The 18,660-nt window shown below is 39.1% G+C and overlaps 1 protein-coding gene across 2 annotated transcripts in view; it reads right to left on the reverse strand.

The window, feature by feature from the left end:
- Window positions 1-18,660, reverse strand: part of ADAMTS18 (ADAM metallopeptidase with thrombospondin type 1 motif 18) — a 152,506-nt gene that overhangs the window by 56,697 nt on the left and 77,149 nt on the right. For both annotated transcript variants that reach the window (XM_025370569.1, XM_025370570.1), the window contains exons 9-11: window positions 15,853-15,990; window positions 13,643-13,796; window positions 1,328-1,423 (exon numbers count right to left, since the gene is read on the reverse strand). In XM_025370569.1, the coding sequence (XP_025226354.1) occupies window positions 1,328-1,423; window positions 13,643-13,796; window positions 15,853-15,990 (388 nt within the window). The remainder of the gene's footprint in view (window positions 1-1,327; window positions 1,424-13,642; window positions 13,797-15,852; window positions 15,991-18,660) is intronic.

Consider the following 18,660-nt stretch of genomic DNA (forward strand, 5'->3'; position numbering starts at 1 on the left):
ATGCTGGCCAAGCTAGCCTTGAACTCCTGACCTCAAGTGATCCACCCACCTTGGCCTCTCAAAGTGATGGGATTACAGGCATGAGCCACTGTGCCCCGCCTGGACTGTAAATTTTTAAAGAAATACAACTGTGGTTTATTCATCTCTATATCCCCAGAGTCTCCTGTTCCCCATATCTAGTAGTCAATAAATTATTGTGGAATGAAATACCTTTTTTAGAGACAGGGCCTAACTCTGTGGCCCAGGATGGACTACAGTGGTGTAATCACAGCACACTGCAGCCTCAAACTCCTGTGTTGAAGCGGTCCTCCTCCCTCAGCCTCCCAAGTTGCTGGGACTACAGGCATGCACCACCGTGCCTGGTTAATATTTTGTAGAGATAGGGTCTCGCTATGTTACCTGTTCTTGAACTCCTGGCTTCAAGCAATCCTCCCTGCTCAGCCTCCCAAAGTGTTGGGATTACAGGTGTGAGCTATCACACCCAGCCTTGAAATAACTTTAAACAACCAATGACCATTTTTTTCTGTATAGGTTTATACTGCCTTGAGACAGAGTCAATAATTGAGATCAGCAAACCTGTAACATCTCATTATCTCTTGTCATTCATAGCTCCTCTTTGATTGGTCTTTCAAATGAACTCCCCAAATCTGGATCATTTACTAGTAGCCCAAATGCAACCTGCCCTCCCTCCAAACTCTACTGGGAAAGAGGAAGAAAAATAGAAATATATGAGAGTTCTTCATTCAAAATATTGAGATCTCCCATAATCTTTCAAAATCGAGGTGGTTCTCTGGGTAGAAGATGCTCACCAGTGAAAGGACCTTAGGTACACACTAGGTGGAGGAATCTCTTACCCTTCAATAGGAAAGTCACTGTACATGATGGGAATCTATAGGGCATGTCAGAAGCTCAATGACAGGTCCTGTGAGTTGAGCTGAGTAGCAGAAGCCTTGGTCTGGAGGGACAGTCATTTCTTGACTAACAAGACATCTGATCCCTGAGACTTTTTAAATACCACAAGTTTAAAAGGAAAATGGTATGTAATGAAACCTGTTAGCTCACTGAAATAGAGATATTTTGAGCCAAGCCACTATCTAAAACAGTAAGACAAAGAAAAAAGAAAAAAAAATCTTCTGAAACAATTGAGCTATCTGGGTTATGTTAGCATTAAGCTTTATAATTGCTCCTACATAATGTTGGTTAATATAAAGAGGAGTCAGAGACATAAAATGCCGAAGCATTCCATCCTAAGATCACAACACAAACACTTTGAATTCTAGGCCTTATCAAATTTCTGGAGCTAAAAACTAACAAGTATGCAGTTTACCATACTCAAGCCACAAACGGTCCCTTCCGCTGCAGGCATAAACTTGGTCTCACACCTGTGGCCTACTCGATGGCACCAAAGGGATTTGCAAATGTCCTGAAAGAAAAAAAGGGGCTGGTAAGGGTGATATACAATAAAAACAAAAATATTCAAAGATGTTGTATACAATATTATGTTTTGGGGTAGCAGAAATCAGAGAAATTATTCAGAAAGTAGAGGCCAGTGAAGTTGGTAACACCAAAGTTAATATGTTTTAGCAACTATGTAAGTGAGGGGTTTCTACAGTATCCAGATATGCATGCGTGTTTAGTAACAGCAGGTAGGTAGCAACAGTTAGAGAACACTTGGCTTGGAAGTGATAGATCTGGTTTCTCATGATAGTGATAATAATAACCATCGTGCAGAATACATCAAGATTAGAATAAAGCAAGTGTGATTCAAATCCTCATCCTGAAATGCCTGGTTTCATGCCCTATGGACATGTTATGGAATCCCTCTCAGTTGCAGTTTTCTCACCTGTACAACAGTGATCAAATTAGCACTTGACTCTATAGACTTATTCTCAAGGATAAATGAGGAACTACATGTAAAGTGATGGTTTTGCCTAGCGCATGCAGTTCTACAAAATATATCATCATTACTACCTTTTTCATCTTTTCAAAAACTGCTTTACAGTTGCTTTTTCAAAGTCCTGTGTGTGCTTAACTGAAGCATTTTCTATGAGTGCTGTTTATATTTTAGTGATTAATTGTAGAGACACATTCTTGCTTTGTTGCCCAGGCTGATCTCAAACTCCTAACCTAAAGTGATCCACCCACCTCAGTCTCCCATGGTGCTGGGATTACAGACATGAGTCACCAGGCCTACCCATCTTCTTCATCTCTATCGCAATTTTCAAATATATAGACAATTAAATTCTCAAACCAGACCTATGAAATAATTTCATTCTAATGCTAGACTGTGGTACACAGAATAATGGCCCCCAAAGACATTCGCATCCTAATCCTGGGATCCTGTGAATATGTGAAGTTGTGTAGCAAAGGAGAATTAAAGTTACGGATGCAATTGAGCTCATCATCAGTTGAAATGGAGATGCAGAGACTGTCCTAAATTTTCCACATGGGCCTAACATAGTCACAAGGGTCCTTATATGGGAAAGAGGAGCTTAGAAGAGAACCAGAGAGATTACAGCTTGAGAAAGACCTAGGAGAATGTTGCTGGCTTTGAAGACGAAGGAGGAGCCATGAGCCAAGGAATGCAGGCAGCTTCCAGAAGGTGAAAAAAGCAAGAAAATGGCTTCTCCCATAAGGCCTTCAAAACCCTGCTGACACGCTGATTTTGGCTCTTTCTTTCTTTCCTTTCTTTTCTTTCCTTTCTTTCCTTCCTTCCTCTCCTTCTTTCTCTCGCTCTTTCTGTTTCTTTCTTTCTTCTTCTTTTTTGAGACAGGGTCTCCCTCTGTCACCTAGGCTGGAGAGCAATGGTGCAATCTCGGCTCACTGCAACCTCCACTTCCTGGGTTCGAGCGATTCTCCTGTCTCAGCCTCCCGAGGAACTGGGATTACAAGCATGCGCCACCACATCCGGCCAGTTTTTGTACTGTTAGTAGAGACAGCGTTTCACCACATTGGCCAGGCTGGTCTGGAACTCCTGACCTCAGGTGATCTGCCCGTCTCGGCCTCCCAGAGTGGTGGGATTGCTGGCATGAGCCACCACCATGCCTGGCCTGATTTTAGCCCTTTCAAATGTCTACTTTCAGAACTATAAGATAATAAATGTGTGTTGCCTTAAGTCACACTAAGTTTGTAGAAATTTATTTAGATAGGGAACTAATACTTTTATTACCATTTTAGTGGTGGAAACTGAACTAATTCTTCATCTAAACCCATTTAGCCGAAAAAACTGAGCAAGCTTCTGATGCTGTTGAAGCTTTAAAGTCACAGAGCTGGCCAGGAACAAAGACAGGCCTCAAGCTGGCCTGATTTCTGAGTCTAGTAACTTAACCACTACCCTGGGCCTGGAGTTGCCATTGATGGGTATTGGAAGGCTGTCAAATTCTCCAGGCCTCAGTTTTCCAGCCTATAAAGAAATGGAACCAGATTACTTTCAGCTCTAACAGTTAAAGTTGATATTCAGAATTACGCCACTAATGGAATGTCGTGAAACATCGGGAAAGGTCAAAGTGACTCCATTTTGGTGGCCACATTCTATTTCCTAAGATAGAAATGTGAACACGTACATTTTGTGGAAAATATAAACAACCAGAGAGGAGGAAAAAAAAATTTTGTCGTTACTTGTTGTAATCCTGAAAATTCAACGAACCAGGTACCTAATTCCTCAAACACTCCATTTCATGTAGATTTTACAGTTAGAAAATATGGCAAGCATATGCTTAGAAATATTTCAGAAACACTCAAAAAAAGAAAAGCTTTCCATGGGACTGAGAAAAGAAAACATAGGGAAACCAGAGAGATATATATATATAGTAATTTTGGTCTTGTAGACCATAAAATTCTTCCCACAAAAGGAGAATGGAAGAATATTAAGGACACTACTTAGAAACACCAACACCACCAGCTGCCTCAGATATGGGCACGTGTACCATTCCCAACTCTCAATACAGCTCATAAGCTAGAATATATCTTCCCGTGAACCTGCCACCGACATTAGCAGAAAGCATATGGCAGCCTCCCAGCAAACTGAATGAGGGTCATCATTGCTACCTGTTGTTGTATTGAGTCACCCTGGGTTTGAGGGAAATCAATCAATGTGGGTAAGAGAGCCGCTTATGTGAAATGGGAGCATGAGAGATAGCACTGAAACGATTAAACCTACACTTAGAAAGCCTTTCAGAACTAAACTGTTTTTCTTCTTACAGCCAGGAAAAAGCCATAACCCATATCCAGTGCCTATGTGGCAGCCACCAAAATGGCCCTAGGGCAGACCAAAGAAAAGGAGGGCTAGCTGTCGTAGCCAATGCCAAGCCACAGGCCCAAGAGAAGGGGCAGCTGGAGAGAACCAGGAAAACAAAGCAAAACAAAAAAAACACAGGGATTCCAGAGTGAAATAAGACAGGCTGCATGAACGTGTTATTTCTTCTGTGGTGGGGCGCAGAAGTCAAGGGTAATTATAGCCAACTACATGCTCTGACGACCATGAAAGCCCCTTGAGAAGGCTCCCTTTCAAAATAAACGCAACTCAGAGTTTGAACTTTTTTTGTTTGTACCTCCCCCTCTTTTTACCAGCATATTCAAATAACTTTCCCTTATCTATAATTCCCTGGACTTAAGTCTTAATTTAAGGGAAAAAAAAACATAACCACAGAGACCCCAAGGTCTCATGTTGCCTGCATATGATTTTTTTGAACTAGGCAACATTTTAAAGAGTCCCAATGCTATCCATTATTCTGTCCTGTCACTTGCTATGACCTCCAGTTATATTCCATAGGCTGGATACCCCTTCAAGTAAAACCCGACATGCTAAAAATGTTAATGACTTTTGCAAACCAAATTTCATGAAGCATTACAAACTGAACACATCCACAATAAAAGTTCTTCATCGGCTCCTCCAAACCTGTCTCATGTTTCACTGTCCCCATCTCACTCTATGACACCTCTATATTCCCAGTAGTTCTGGTCAAAAATCCGAGTCATCTTTGACTCTTCTGTTTCTCTCACATTCTATCAAGAAATCTCCCACTAGGTTATACACATTGGCATTGCCTTCAAAATATTTCCAGAATCTAAACAATTATGGCCACTTCCATTTCTACCACCCTGTTCCAAGCCACCTGACACACAGCTCACTGCCAGGCCCTCCTCACAAGCCTTGAAGGTCTACTTTACCCACACCCTTACCCAGTTTATTTTTAACACAGTGACTAGAGCTGTATTGTCCAATATGATAGTCACTTTCTACATGTGGCTTGTTAAACCTGAATTTACATCACTTAAAATCAAATTAAGAATTCACTTCCTCAGGCATACTGGTCACATTTCACGTTCATGTGTAGTTTGTGCCTACCATATTGGATAACAGAGAACATTTGCACCATTATAGAGAGTTCTGCTGGACAGCACTCAGCTAGGGAGAGCCTTCCAAATCAACTGAGTGTCGGTCAGCTCATGGCACTTTTCTGCTCAAAACCCTGTTATGTCTTGTCAATTCACCATGAGAAAAATCCAAAGTCTTACTTGTCATCCATGAAGTCATATGCCCCCTTTATCTCCCTGACATTGTATGCTACCAGTTTATGCCTTGCTCACTCTGGTTTAGCCACACTGGCTTCCTGATGCTCTGCAAACACTCAAATCTTGCTCCCACAGTGGGTCTTTACACTGGCTGTTCCATTTCTTCAACTATCTGCATCTTTCTCTCTCTTACCTCCTTCAAGTCTTTGCCTAAATTTCATCTCCTGTGACCTTGCTATTAAAAAATTTAATCAGCCACCACCCAGTCAGTCTCCCAATTTTCCTTATCTTATTCCAAACTTATTTAGCACTATGTGGCTTCATTTACAACATCATTTAGTTATTTATAAAGTTTATTGTGCTTTGTTTTCTCCCCAACTAGCCACAAGAGCACAGAACTGTGTTTTCTCTCAGATATATCCCAAGCACCTAAAACAGTGCCTGGTACAAAGTAGGCTTCAGTAAATATATTTTAGTAAATCAATACATGAATAAAAATGACGGACTTTATGATTTAAAATAGTCTTCATTTGTAATAAAGACTCTGGAATTTTTAAGGGTTTTCAAGAATTAAAAAAATAATAATAACATGAAAGAACCTGGCAAACAGTATATGTGAAAAAAACTGGATGATGAGTTTTCCATAAATTATTTCATTGTATCATCATTGTGGCCATGTGAGGAAAGTGTGACTGTCTCTTCAATGTGCTCCTGAGAAAATTGAGACTCAGAGAAATTAAATAAATTCTTCCAACTTCCTTTAGCAGGTAAGTCTCTAGTTGGCCTGGATTTAAGCCCATGTATGTCTGACTTTATTACCCTAGCTTTTAAGCTAAGCAATAATTTAAAAGTAAAGTTAACAATTTACAAGTAGGAGTCACCAAGAACTGCCCCAATGCCATTAAAAAAATCAACTTTATAGAGGTATGATTTATACAATAATATGCATTCATTTTAAGTGTAGTGTTCTATGAATTTTGGCAGATACACCACTATAAACACCACCACATTCAAGGCAGAATATTTCCATCACTCCAAAAAGTCCCCTTGTCCCCTTTTGCAGTCAATTCCCCTCTTAGGGGCAAGCACTATTCCGATTTCAGTCACCAATAGGTGAGTGCTGCCTATTCTCTTAAATTTCATATAAATGGAACCATACAGAATGTACTCTTTTGTTCAGCATGTTTTTCAGTCATCCATGTTTTTGTGTATATCAGTAGTTTGTTCCTTTTTATTAATAAAAGGAGTTCCATTACATGAATACAGCAAAATCTAATCTGCTTGTACATTCACCTTTTGCAGGACATGTAAGTTGTATCCAGTCTTTGGCTTCTTATGAATCAAATAGTAGCTAAGAATATTCTTGGACAAGCCCTTTTATGAACACAGGCCTTTATTTATTTCAGGCAAATACCCTGGAGTACATTTGCTGGGTCAGAGGGTAACGGTATGTTTAACTTTCTACATTGAAACAGCTCTGCCAAACCATTTCCAAAGTGATTATGCCGCTTTATGCACTCATCAGCAATATGCAGAGTTCCAGTTGCTCCTGGTCTCTGGTATCATTTGGTGGTGTCAGTCTTTTTAATATTCCCCATGCCAGTCAGTGTACAGTGCTGCCTCATTGTAATTTATTTTATATATTCCTGAGAGTGATTGATATTGAGCACCATTTCATGTGTTTGACTATGTGTATGTCTTCTTCTGTAATACATTCATTTAGTATTTTGCTCCTCCCCTCCTTTTTGGGTAAGGGGGTTGGCACTGGTACCATTTTATGTTTTTTCTAGGTAGATAATATGAGAGGCAGTATAGTATAATGGTTAAGAGAATGTGCTACCCAGATCCAATTTTAGTTCTACCATTTGCTCATATAAAGCTTAGTAAAACATTTATTTTTATGTACTTTAGATTCCTTATTTAGAAAATGTGAATAATAGCACATGCCCCAAAGATACGGAACTATTAATATGTATCATGTGCTTAAAGTACTATTTGATACATAATAAGCACTGAATAAATAGTAGTTATTATTATAGGATGGAAAGAGTATTTTACCCTCAATTTTCTATGAGTTCATTCACATATAGATATCATTACAATTTTGACTCTAAAATCTGGGCCTTTTGTTTTCCTGTGTACTAACACTTTCTGCCTAATCTTGATCAGATTATTTAACTTCAATTTCCTTTCTGTTGGATTCAGGGGGGACAATAAGTAATGTTCCTGTCTCTTCCACCACTAGATAAATAAGACATTGGAGTCTAAGAAATGGAAATATAGATAATAACCTTATTACTGATAATCCTGAATTGGGGAATGTGGCTGAGATTTGTGGCCAGATAGGTCTTCTAACACTATCTCCACTGCATTAGACTAACGATCCCTTCACACTTGCAGGTAGAGGAGGCAGACACAACTCTCCCATCCGAGGCAGGCAACCTCCAGGGTGGCAGAAGAGAAGTGTGTATCCTGCAGACAGGCAGCACAAGAGAGAAGATGCTGAGATGGTACCGTGGCATGCCTGCTCGGAAATAGTCTTAAAATGGTCGATCAGATAAGTCACTCCTGCTTTCTTGAGGAGAGATGAGAGAAGAGGGAGAGGGGACATCTTCTACTTTATGGAAATGGGAGTGCTAAAACATGTGAGCTTTGGTTACCACTGTAAGCCCAATAAATAATACTGAGTATCTGATATGACATCCGGCACATGCTAGGCATGGCAGATACTCTCCATCAACGAAGGCAACAGATGTGTATACACAGTTAAACTGTATCACAAGTTTATAAAAGTGACACATAAGCTAGAAGTGGAGCCCAGAGAAAGAAATGTTTAAATCTCCCTGAGGAAATAAGGGGATAACACTTGAACTGAATCTTTAACAACAATAAAAAAAAAAAAGATTAAGCATCAGCGGGTGGCCACACAGCATACTAGAATAAGAAACATATGCAAAGACTTGTAGACATGAAAAAGGAAATATTTGGAAAACACAGAAGAACATCAACATCACTGGAGTGTAAGTGCATTGGGGAAAGTTAATAGAAGTTAAAACGTGACGCAGTAAACTTGGTATATTACAAAGTAATAGTATAACACCATCAAATAGTATGATTCCATACTAGGAAGTTTCTAGTTATTCTCCATTCATTAATCCTGATGTCATTTCTTGAAAGAAGTGTGAAAAGAAGTTGAAAGTTAAATTTTGGGGCCCCAAACTCATTAAGCCAAAGAGAAAAGTCAAGCTGGGAACTGGGTCACACAAACCTGTCTCCCCCTTTTGGTTCCTAAATAAGATGGCTTCAAGATGAAAAACTACATGCCTCTGCCATATTTTGCCCACAAGGAAATTCCTGGAGAGCTATTAAAGTTTCACCATGGCAATCAAAATTGATAGCTTATCTTTACAGGTGCAGTCACCCCAGCCCACCAGACACAAATGTATATCTGATTGATCCCCTGCCCCATTGTGTCTATATTTATCTTATGTAAAATGCAGTTTCACTGCATTTCTCCTCTGCCCCGTTTGTTTTATGTCATTTTATGTAAAAAAAAAAAAAATTGCAGGTTCTCTGAGCCAGACAAAGGCATGAATAACTATGAATAACTATTGTTCCCTGCCCTGCTCTTATGTGAAAATTGTGTACTTCTCAATTTCCCGCCCTTTCCCCTTTAAATTTGCAGTCCTCAAAATCATCTTCAGAGAAAGGCATAGACCAGTCCCCCAGGTGCGTCCTTAACTTTGGCAGATAAATCCCCTAAAACGCTTGAGACTTGTCTTGTCATTTTTCTTGATTGACAGAAGAAATATACATGGATCCTGCTATCCTTCCAATACAATGCTCTCTAGAATGATGGGCCTGAGAACATTCACAAGAATTTAAATATCTCCCCCCACAGTTTCTACTCAGCTTCAAACTCTCAGTGGGTCTATAAAAAAAAACATTAAAACTGAGTTCCTGCTATGTGATAGTGACTGCTGGCTACTGAAGTACAGGGTCAGCTAAAGAGGATTCATTTGATCAGCTGCTCACTTCTAGCTTAGTAAAATAACCAGCACAGAAGCTGTCAGTCTGTGACAGCACTTGGGACCCTCTGACAAACAGCATCAGTTCACTCATGGAGTTGGTAAGCATTTCTAAAGTGCAGAATAATCAAATGGGTGCTCTCTCCACTTGTTACAAAGGGAATCCTGCTTTGAGTCTTTCCAGATAACACAGAACCATTAGAAAGATTAGCAACTCATTTTCTTGAACTCTTTGGATGAGAACAGAGATCAAGTCTGGCATGCTGAAGACACAGAAAACTCATGGCTGGGAGAGCAGGGGAAGATGGTGATGAGTGATCCAAAAGAGCCAGCCCCAGAGCCTTTACCAGGGCAGCTACTGAGGAAGAAGAGACAAATGTGATGGTGGCGATGACGCTGAAGACATAAGGAAGAGAGTTAGAAGCAACCGTATTGTTTACCGAGTGATGCAACTGTACCAAGAGATGTATCCTCACAAATGAGCCATGGAGGAACTATTATAATCTTCACCTTTCAAAGGTGAACTCTAAGGCTAAGGGAGGTTGAGTCATTTCCCCAAGCTTGTAAGAAACCTCAGAACAAAATTTAAACCTAGGTCTATGTGACTCCCAAATCCAGAGATTTGTGTGGGCAAATGTGTATGTGTGAATGTTCAAAATTGAAGACTGTCGGCCGGGTGCAGTGGCTCATGCCTCTAATCCCAGCACTCTGGGAGGCTGAGGTGGGTGGATCATGAGGTCAGGAGATCGAGACCATCCTGGCTAACACAGTGAAACCCTGTCTCTACTAAAAAATCCAAAAAAAAAAAAAAAAATTAGCCAGGCGTGGTGGCGGGCGCCTGTAGTTCCAGCTACTCTGGAGGCTGAGGCGGGAGAATGGTGTGAACCTGGGAGGTGGAGCTTGCAGTAAGCCGAGACCGCTCCACTGCACTCCAGCCTGGGTGACAGAGGGAGACTCCATCTCAAAAAAAAAAAAAAAATTGAAGATTGTCTAACTCAGTGATCCTCCACCTTGATTGAGCATCAGGGTCATCTAGCGCTTTTGTCAGAATGTGGGTTTCTGGGTCCTAGCCCCAAAATTTCTCATTCCTTAGGCCTGGGATGAGATATTTCTCACAGGTTTCAGGTCTTGCCAATATACTGCACCTGCTGGTTTGAGGACACTTTGAGAATTAGTTCCTTTTTGTTGTTGTTCTTCTTCTAATCACTATGCAACCCTGCCTTTCTAGGAGGCATGGAGGGGGAAAAAAAAGTAAAGTGAGGAGAAAAGATTAGAAAGTAACAATGGGACAATAAAAGCCCTGAAGACAAACTTCACCTCTTTCCTGCGTTGCCAGAGAGGGTCTAAACTGTTTCTACTAGACAGGATGAATAAGAAATTTTGTTGTTTTGGAAATTCCTCTTGGCTAGAGCCTGGCAATATTTATGATCCTCATAGGTGTGGCCATGGGTTCAAGTTATAAGTAGGTTTAACAACAATACCAAAAGCTAAGGTGTGGGGAAAACAATCTACATTCAGAATCTATCAAACAACCCTACCTTATCCATTAACCTCACCACCATCTTCAATCATTTCTCTCTTAAGCAAGTCTTTCTCATCTTCCCTTTCCTTGTTTGATTCAATCTTTTACTTGGAAATTTTCATTTCTGTTTGCTCTGTTTCCCATGAAAGACCAGCAGAATGAGAAGCTGTCTTTTAAAAATATAGTGAGGTCCCAGAAAACAATCTATTATTTAAAAAGGTTGTTTAAGCCCCGCACACTGCCTGACACAGACCAGGTACCCCACAAATACATACTTCTGAAGGAACAATAGTAATTTTAGGAACCTCCTTTGTATTTCTAAAGAAAATCATACTTATTACCAACTGTGCTTTTGCTGCATAGCATGTAATAAATTTGTAATTAATAATATAATGAATCCTTTAGAATAAAGTGAACAAGAGGCAAATCAGGATACAAACTTTTTCAACAAAGTAAATGGCTACTTACTTCTGCCAAAACCATCAACTTAACAGGCAAATAGAACAGTCTGTTAGTTTTTTTTTCTTAGAGATAGGGTCTCCGTCTGTTCCCCAGGCTGGAGTACAGTAGTGCTATCATCCTTCATTTCAGCCTCGAAGTCCTCGGCTCAAGTGATCCCTCTGCCTCAGCCTCCATAGTAGTTGGAACTACAGGTACATGCCCCTAGCCCAGCTAACTTTTAAATTTTTTGTAAAGAAGGGGTCTCACTTTGTTTCCCAGGTTATTCTCAAACTCCTGGCGTCAAGTGATCCTCCCACCTTGGCCTCCCCAAATCTTGGGATTACAGATATAAGCCACTACACCCAGGCAACTTGTTAGTTTTTACATATGGTTCACCACCATTCGTGAAAGTAAGGTCCATGTGTCATGAAGGATACACCAAAAAAATGTGAATGACATCTGGAAAATATTTTAATAGTTATGCACTGAAACTGTATTAGAAACAATATGTAATCCCATATCAAACCTATGATTTGATGCATATTATTTCTTAGGACTGAAGTTATATTTTGAATGTGAATTGGTTTCTAGAAAAGCAGTAAGTGAATAATAATATAGAGATAACACAACTAAAGAAGGTAGTTATTAATGACTGAATATTAATCACTGAAGTTTAGGAAACACGGGTAATAGTGACTGGTACCAGTCACCGATGAAAAGGAGGAAATTTCATGTCAATGTGTGTGACTTGTTTTGTTAAATTCTACCATTTAAAAGTTTGTGGCTTTGGGCAAGTTAAATGTACTTTCTGAGCTCCAGGTCAAAAGTGGTAATAATTCTTTTTTCTTTTCTATTTTTTTTTTTTTTTGAGACGGAGACTCGCTCTGTCACCCAGGCTGGAGTGCAGTGGCGCGATCTCGGCTCACTACAAGCTCTGCCTCCCGGGTTCATGCCATTCTCCTGCCTCAGCCTCCCGTGTAGCTGGGACTACAGGCGCCTACCACCACGCCTGGCTAATTTTTTGTGTTTTTAGTGCAGACGGGGTTTCACCGTGTTAGCCAGGATGGTCTGGATCTCCTGACCTCGTGATCCACCCGTCTCGGCCTCCCAAAGTGCTGGGATTACAGAGGTGAGCCACCGTCCCTGGCCCAATATAATTCTCACTTGAAGGGTTTTTGTGAAGATTGAGGTAACGTAAAATAAATCTTTAAGTAGAATGCCTTATGTGGGGCACAGGCTCACTTAGCAACTACTGGAGATGATAGTAGATGGTGATGGTGATGGTGATGGTGATGGTGGTGATGGTGATGGTGGTGTTGGTGGTGGTGGTGGTGGTGATGGTGGTGGTAGAGAAGGAGGAATAGGGAGAGAAAGAGGAGGAAGAAGAGGAACAGGAATAGAGGGGGAAAGAGGAGCTATAAACCTCCATAATTTCCATGCATTTTTCAGTTACTTAGAACTTCCATATTTCTCTTTGGATATTGGGAATAAACCAACTTAAAAATGATTCTATTTTTTAGTAAAGTTGAGACTGTAATACTACTGTCAGTAAAATGTCATTCTTGACCAAGCGGAACAAGGTGTCTCTCATTTCTATAACCTGGACTTTTGTACTTTCCCAATTATCTTTTTTATAATTTATAATTCTTTGAAGACTTGACAGAATAATCTTACTAATGTTACTCAAGATATACCTTGAATTTATATAAAATTTAAAAAGCTAGCTGCTAATAATAGTTTTCCTATATTATAAAGGGCATATAATGTATTTTGGGATGGTGATGATTTGAAATGTATTAAATTAAGAGGGAATAGGATCATATAGAGAAGAGAAGCAGTGATCAGCAGTAGGTACAAACTCGTGTTCCCAGGTTTCCTAGTAGGGATAGAGTCTTCATTTAAAGAGAAATAATTTTCTACCAAGTGGTATTTAAAGCAGGCATGGTCTATGTGGATAGGCCTGGATAATTCATTGACAGTAAAATTGCCACTTAATTATCATGCCAAACAACTGACATGGTAGAGATAACCCAGACCCTAACCCTTGGCCTTGGCAAACCAAATGTTTACACTTCTGTTAGGGACACAGACACATTGCAGAGTCTTAATGTAAGTTTGAAATCACAAGCAAACATACCTTCACAAAACCAAGGCTGCATAACTTGGCTTTTGCTCCAAATTGCCATTTACACTGTGTGTCAGCATCATAAATCTGTCCTGGTAGTTTGTCCGGATATTTATACTGTCCTGCTTGCTTGGGCTCATCCACTAGACACCCGGCCTGAGGTGTGCTGTAATGACAATACATGCTTATTAATTACTCTGTTGATCTGTGATCTTTCCATATACGACAACACACTTCTGAATGCATTCACGCAAAGAAAAATATAACATGGTTTGAGAAACAGGTATATGTTTAAAGTTCAAATCCATGTTTATGCCAAAGAGTGAGTCCTGTCTAAGAGGATGGAATGTACACAGCCAGGCAGGGTTTTACAGGATGCTGAAAATTCTAGCCATCCAAGTGATTTGGCTTGGGATTCGACGGGAGACGGGGAAGGTTAATATATTTGAAAACTCCCATCAACAATCTCATTCAACAACATCTGACAATTTGTACTGAGTCCCTGCTCTGTGGCAAACCTTAGACAGAGCACTAATGGTACAAAACAAACCAGACAGACACAGTACCTGTCTTCATGGAGTTTTAAATCAAGTATTTTTGTTTTAACAGATAATGGAGCAGAGGTCAAAGATGTACTTTAACTCACAATAAGCCTTACAGACAAAAATAAATAACATTCCTAAAGAATCAAGAGGAATAATGAACTGGGGCATGAGGCAGAAAAATTTCCTTTAGGTATGTTTGATGGAACCTGTTGAGAGCAAAAATCAGTCCTGATGGCATGGATATTCTTAGCACCTTATCTCCACTTACTTAAATAATTAAAATATGGTACCATTGAGAGGTTAATTAGCATGGTGGTTAAGTGTAATTTTGTAGTGAGATAGACGGGGGTCCTAATCAACCATGCAATCAAGACCGAGTTATGTAGCTCTTATACAGCGCATGAGTGACAATGACTCTCATAAAGGTTGTTACACAGTTCAAACAAGAAAATATAACATGTTTAATAAAGCATAGTAAGTAAAGTTAGCTGCTGCTGTTATCATTATTATAACATTTAACTACAAAAGCATTTAACTACATACTAATGGAAATTCAATCTATGTTAAGTAGATCTTAATATCAATACTTATTAACTGCATTCTTACATGAGTTGGAAAAAATAATTCTAGTCACCAAATCATGAATTTAAAACTCACAGGAAAATCTTCATGGCAAAGCTCACTAGCAAAAAGTCTGTTGATTTTTTTACTACCCTTTGGACATATTTGGTTACGTATCTTTAAGCTTAATATGCTTTGTGTATATATCTTACTAATTCTTTAAACATCTGCAAATAATATACAGTGGTATGGGTTAAAAATAAAGTATCAAGAATGTCAATTCCCAAAGATATTTCACTAACATCTGGTCAAACAGATATGGGAATAGCATCTGAGTGTCCTAGTGGGTCAACATAGATTAAAAAGGTAGGTATGTGTATATGTGTGTGTGTGTGTGTGTGTGTGTGTGTGTATTTCAAATTTGGGTTCATTGTTTAATATGAATAGTGCAAATTTCCTAACTCCTACTTTTACTAATGCAACTTAAGGGTTCTGTGTTATTAAAAGCATTTTATATAGCTACCATCCTGCTTGGCTATCACTTGGACATAAAGCTAGCTCCTGGCCATTTCAGACACAATAGTCAAACAAGAAAATGCTCTATTCATTAAAACACAAACACACACTCATACCATGTGAGCATTTTAAAAATACTCTATGACACATTGATTGATAAGATTGAAATAATTAGTCACAGTAAAAAGACAATATACCTAGCAGCCTCTGGAAGTCACAGGGAAGAGACGGTTGAGTACACATCCTAGAGTCACAACAGATCTAAGTGTGAGTCTTCTCTCTGCAACTTACCAGCGATAGTACCTTAAGCCACACAATTAACCTCTCTAAGACTTGATTTCTCAACTCTAGATTGAGGATAACAGTATTGCTGTGAGGATTGAAAGAGGAAATATGTGGAGAACATTTAGCACAATATTAGGCTTCAATCTATTTTTTTAACAACAATAATGTCATCATCATCATCATCATCATCATTTGTCTTTCTGTTTATTGAGAGATCAAAAGGTAATTCCACTGAGGATTTGTTTTCACGTCTATGGAGCACAATTCTGTCACCACTCCAAACCTAGGAGCACCCCTGGATTTAACCTGTCATACCTGAGGAATTTCTTGAGATACTGTCGGCTGCAGGAAGACCATGAAAACACTCCATTGTTTCCGGTCAGTGTCGGAGACATGATATTGCCTTCAGCCTTTCTGCAGGGATTGCCTTCTCCATCATGAATCATGCCAAAGCTGAAACAGAATGAAGAAAACAAAATCCTGCTTTGTGAACCCATTTTCCTGAAGGATAATCTGAGGAAGAAAAAAGATGCCTTGATCATCAACAAAACCAACTGAGAGACAGAGTTATTAAAACTGGAACAGAGAAAGACAAATTACTACAGACTATTATAAAACTCACGCAGAAAATTTAAAAAGCGCTGAGGGCTTTGTTATACTATTTCCTGACCACAGAAGCAAAGAATGGTCTAGCTGCTACATGTTGTATGGGCTGGAAAATGTTGGCCAAGTTAAATTTACGTATAAGCTAAGCCAAAGTGATGGACCAGCCAAATTATTTTATTTCAAACAGTAAAATTCTTTTCTTGTCACCAAACATGGAACTATGGTAAAGAAGTTCAGAGTGAGTAGGAAGGAGGTGTAGAGAGATGCTGATTCTAAGCTGTCTATGAACTGTTCATACATAAGCCTAGGGTGGTATAAAAACTTCTCTCCAACTATGATAAATTCATTAGCTGAAATCACAAACTCTGATTATAATTAAACTCTCTTATAATAAACATTTTTTAAAATGCTTGAACCCCTTTATTGAAGGCTATTAAATCTTGACCGTTACTGTTATCTTTCAGATGTATTATATGAGAAAACTTTAATTTGTTCCATTTCATCACAGAAGGGTCTAGTAATTATAGAATAAAAATTTTAGGGCCGGGCACGGTGGCTCAAGCCTGTAATCCCAGCACTTTGGGAGGCCGAGACGGGCGGATCACAAGGTCAGGAGATCGAGACCATTCTGACGAACCCGGTGAAACCCCGTCTCTACTAAAAAAATACAAAAAACTAGCCGGGCGAGGTGGCGGGCGCCTGTAGTCCCAGCTACTCGGGAGGCTGAGGCAGGAGAATGGCGTGAACCCGGGAGGCGGAGCTTGCAGTGAGCTGAGATCCGGCCACTGCACTCCAGCCTGGGTGACAGAGCGAGACCCCGTCTCAAAAAAAAAAAAAAAAAAAAAAAAAAAAAAATTTTTGGTGGTCTACTCAATAGGAATCATGCATATTATACCTAAAGAATTCTCCAATATCCTGACAGGTAGAATAAATGTTACATCAATGTGCATACCCACATAGGATACATACTATAAAGACAGAGCTTACTTCAGGCTATATTAAAGTGGTAGAAGATGGAGAAATAAGAGTCTTCGATCTGCTCTAAAAAAATCCGGTGCAGAGAAAAGTCTTTTCCGGTTCTTTTTTTTTTTTAGGAATGCAGAGGATGGAGGGATATAAATATGAATTTCATCATTAATTTAAACTGTTCTTAATCTCATTATTTAAAAGAATAAAACTTGTTTCTTAGACCATATATTTATAAGGCAGATATGATTCCTATGTAAATAAAAATGTTATTCTGATATAATTTCATTTATAGAGTTAGCCTTTGAAAGTCGTCTATACCAAATAAATATGTTACAATAAAAGATATGACTTTTTGTGACCCATGTCTATAACATGGCCATTTTTCCAGCATTCCTTCTAGTTTGTCAGGAAAGTAGTAGCAGGGCAGCCGTATGCTATGATCCTATCAGTGACTTCCGTAGGTATTCAGAGGTGACCACTCAAAAACAGGTATTTAATAACCTCAACATATACTCACTGAAAGCATTTTCTTATCATCAGCTTTTCCCAATTTAATTCTTCTTCTCACCTAACCAAGATCTTAAGGGGATTTGTTTGGGAAACACCCTTTCTAAATATATTTGTGAAAGTCAGAAACAGAAAGGAACCTATAAATAAAGCACCCGAAGTAAAAAACAGAAAGAAATCTATAAATAAAGCACAAGAAAAAAGAACAAGAATCTCAGAAACAGAGATGGGGTAGGAGAGATTGAAGCCATTACGCTAGAGGAAAAGAACTTACTTAGAACTTCAGTGGAATTTTATGTGCATAAGAAAACCAAGTTGGAATTTAATCTTGAACTTAACATTCTTAAATTTACTTTAATAGCATTTTAGAAGATGATAACGTATTTTCTTTAGCACGTGCCAAATGCCATATAAATATCTTAGGAATTGTCTATTTCAAAACTTCATAAGGCCATGTTATTTAGAACTTAAGTATGTATTTTATTTTACATCTCTCCTTTCTCCAACCTCTGACTTCTCTCCCGCATCCTACCTGAAGAATATTTTCTGCTTTTCCTTATCTAAAATGTTGGATTTTGATTTTGGATAATTTTAACGCATACACAAAGAAAATTAAATTTTTCAATGACCAGTATTTTGAAAAGTGAGATCAGTTCATTTGGACTTCATGCTGGTAAAACAAACTTAGACATACATTTGATATGTACATATATTTTATTTCCTGCTTTGCATGAGAAACATCATTCTTAATGAGCATTTTTGCTTCTCCATTTACAATTTTAAAAATTGGCTTATTCATATCTAAGTGTGTGTGGGTGTCTAAGTGTGTGTGTGTGCGTGTGTGTGTGTATAGTAACATTGGAAATTTGTTGGATAACAATAACAATTGTCAAGATTTAAGTTTCCTAGAGATAATAAGTGTAGCTCATAGAAGATACCGGCACTGGCCGGGCCTGGTGGTTCACACCTGTAATCTCAGCACTTTGGGAGACCGAGGCAGGCAGATCACCTGAAGGCAGCCTGGCCAACACGGTGAAACCT

This window comes from Theropithecus gelada, chromosome 20 (genome assembly GCF_003255815.1).
Source record: "Theropithecus gelada isolate Dixy chromosome 20, Tgel_1.0, whole genome shotgun sequence".
Lineage (NCBI taxonomy): Eukaryota > Metazoa > Chordata > Mammalia > Primates > Cercopithecidae > Theropithecus > Theropithecus gelada.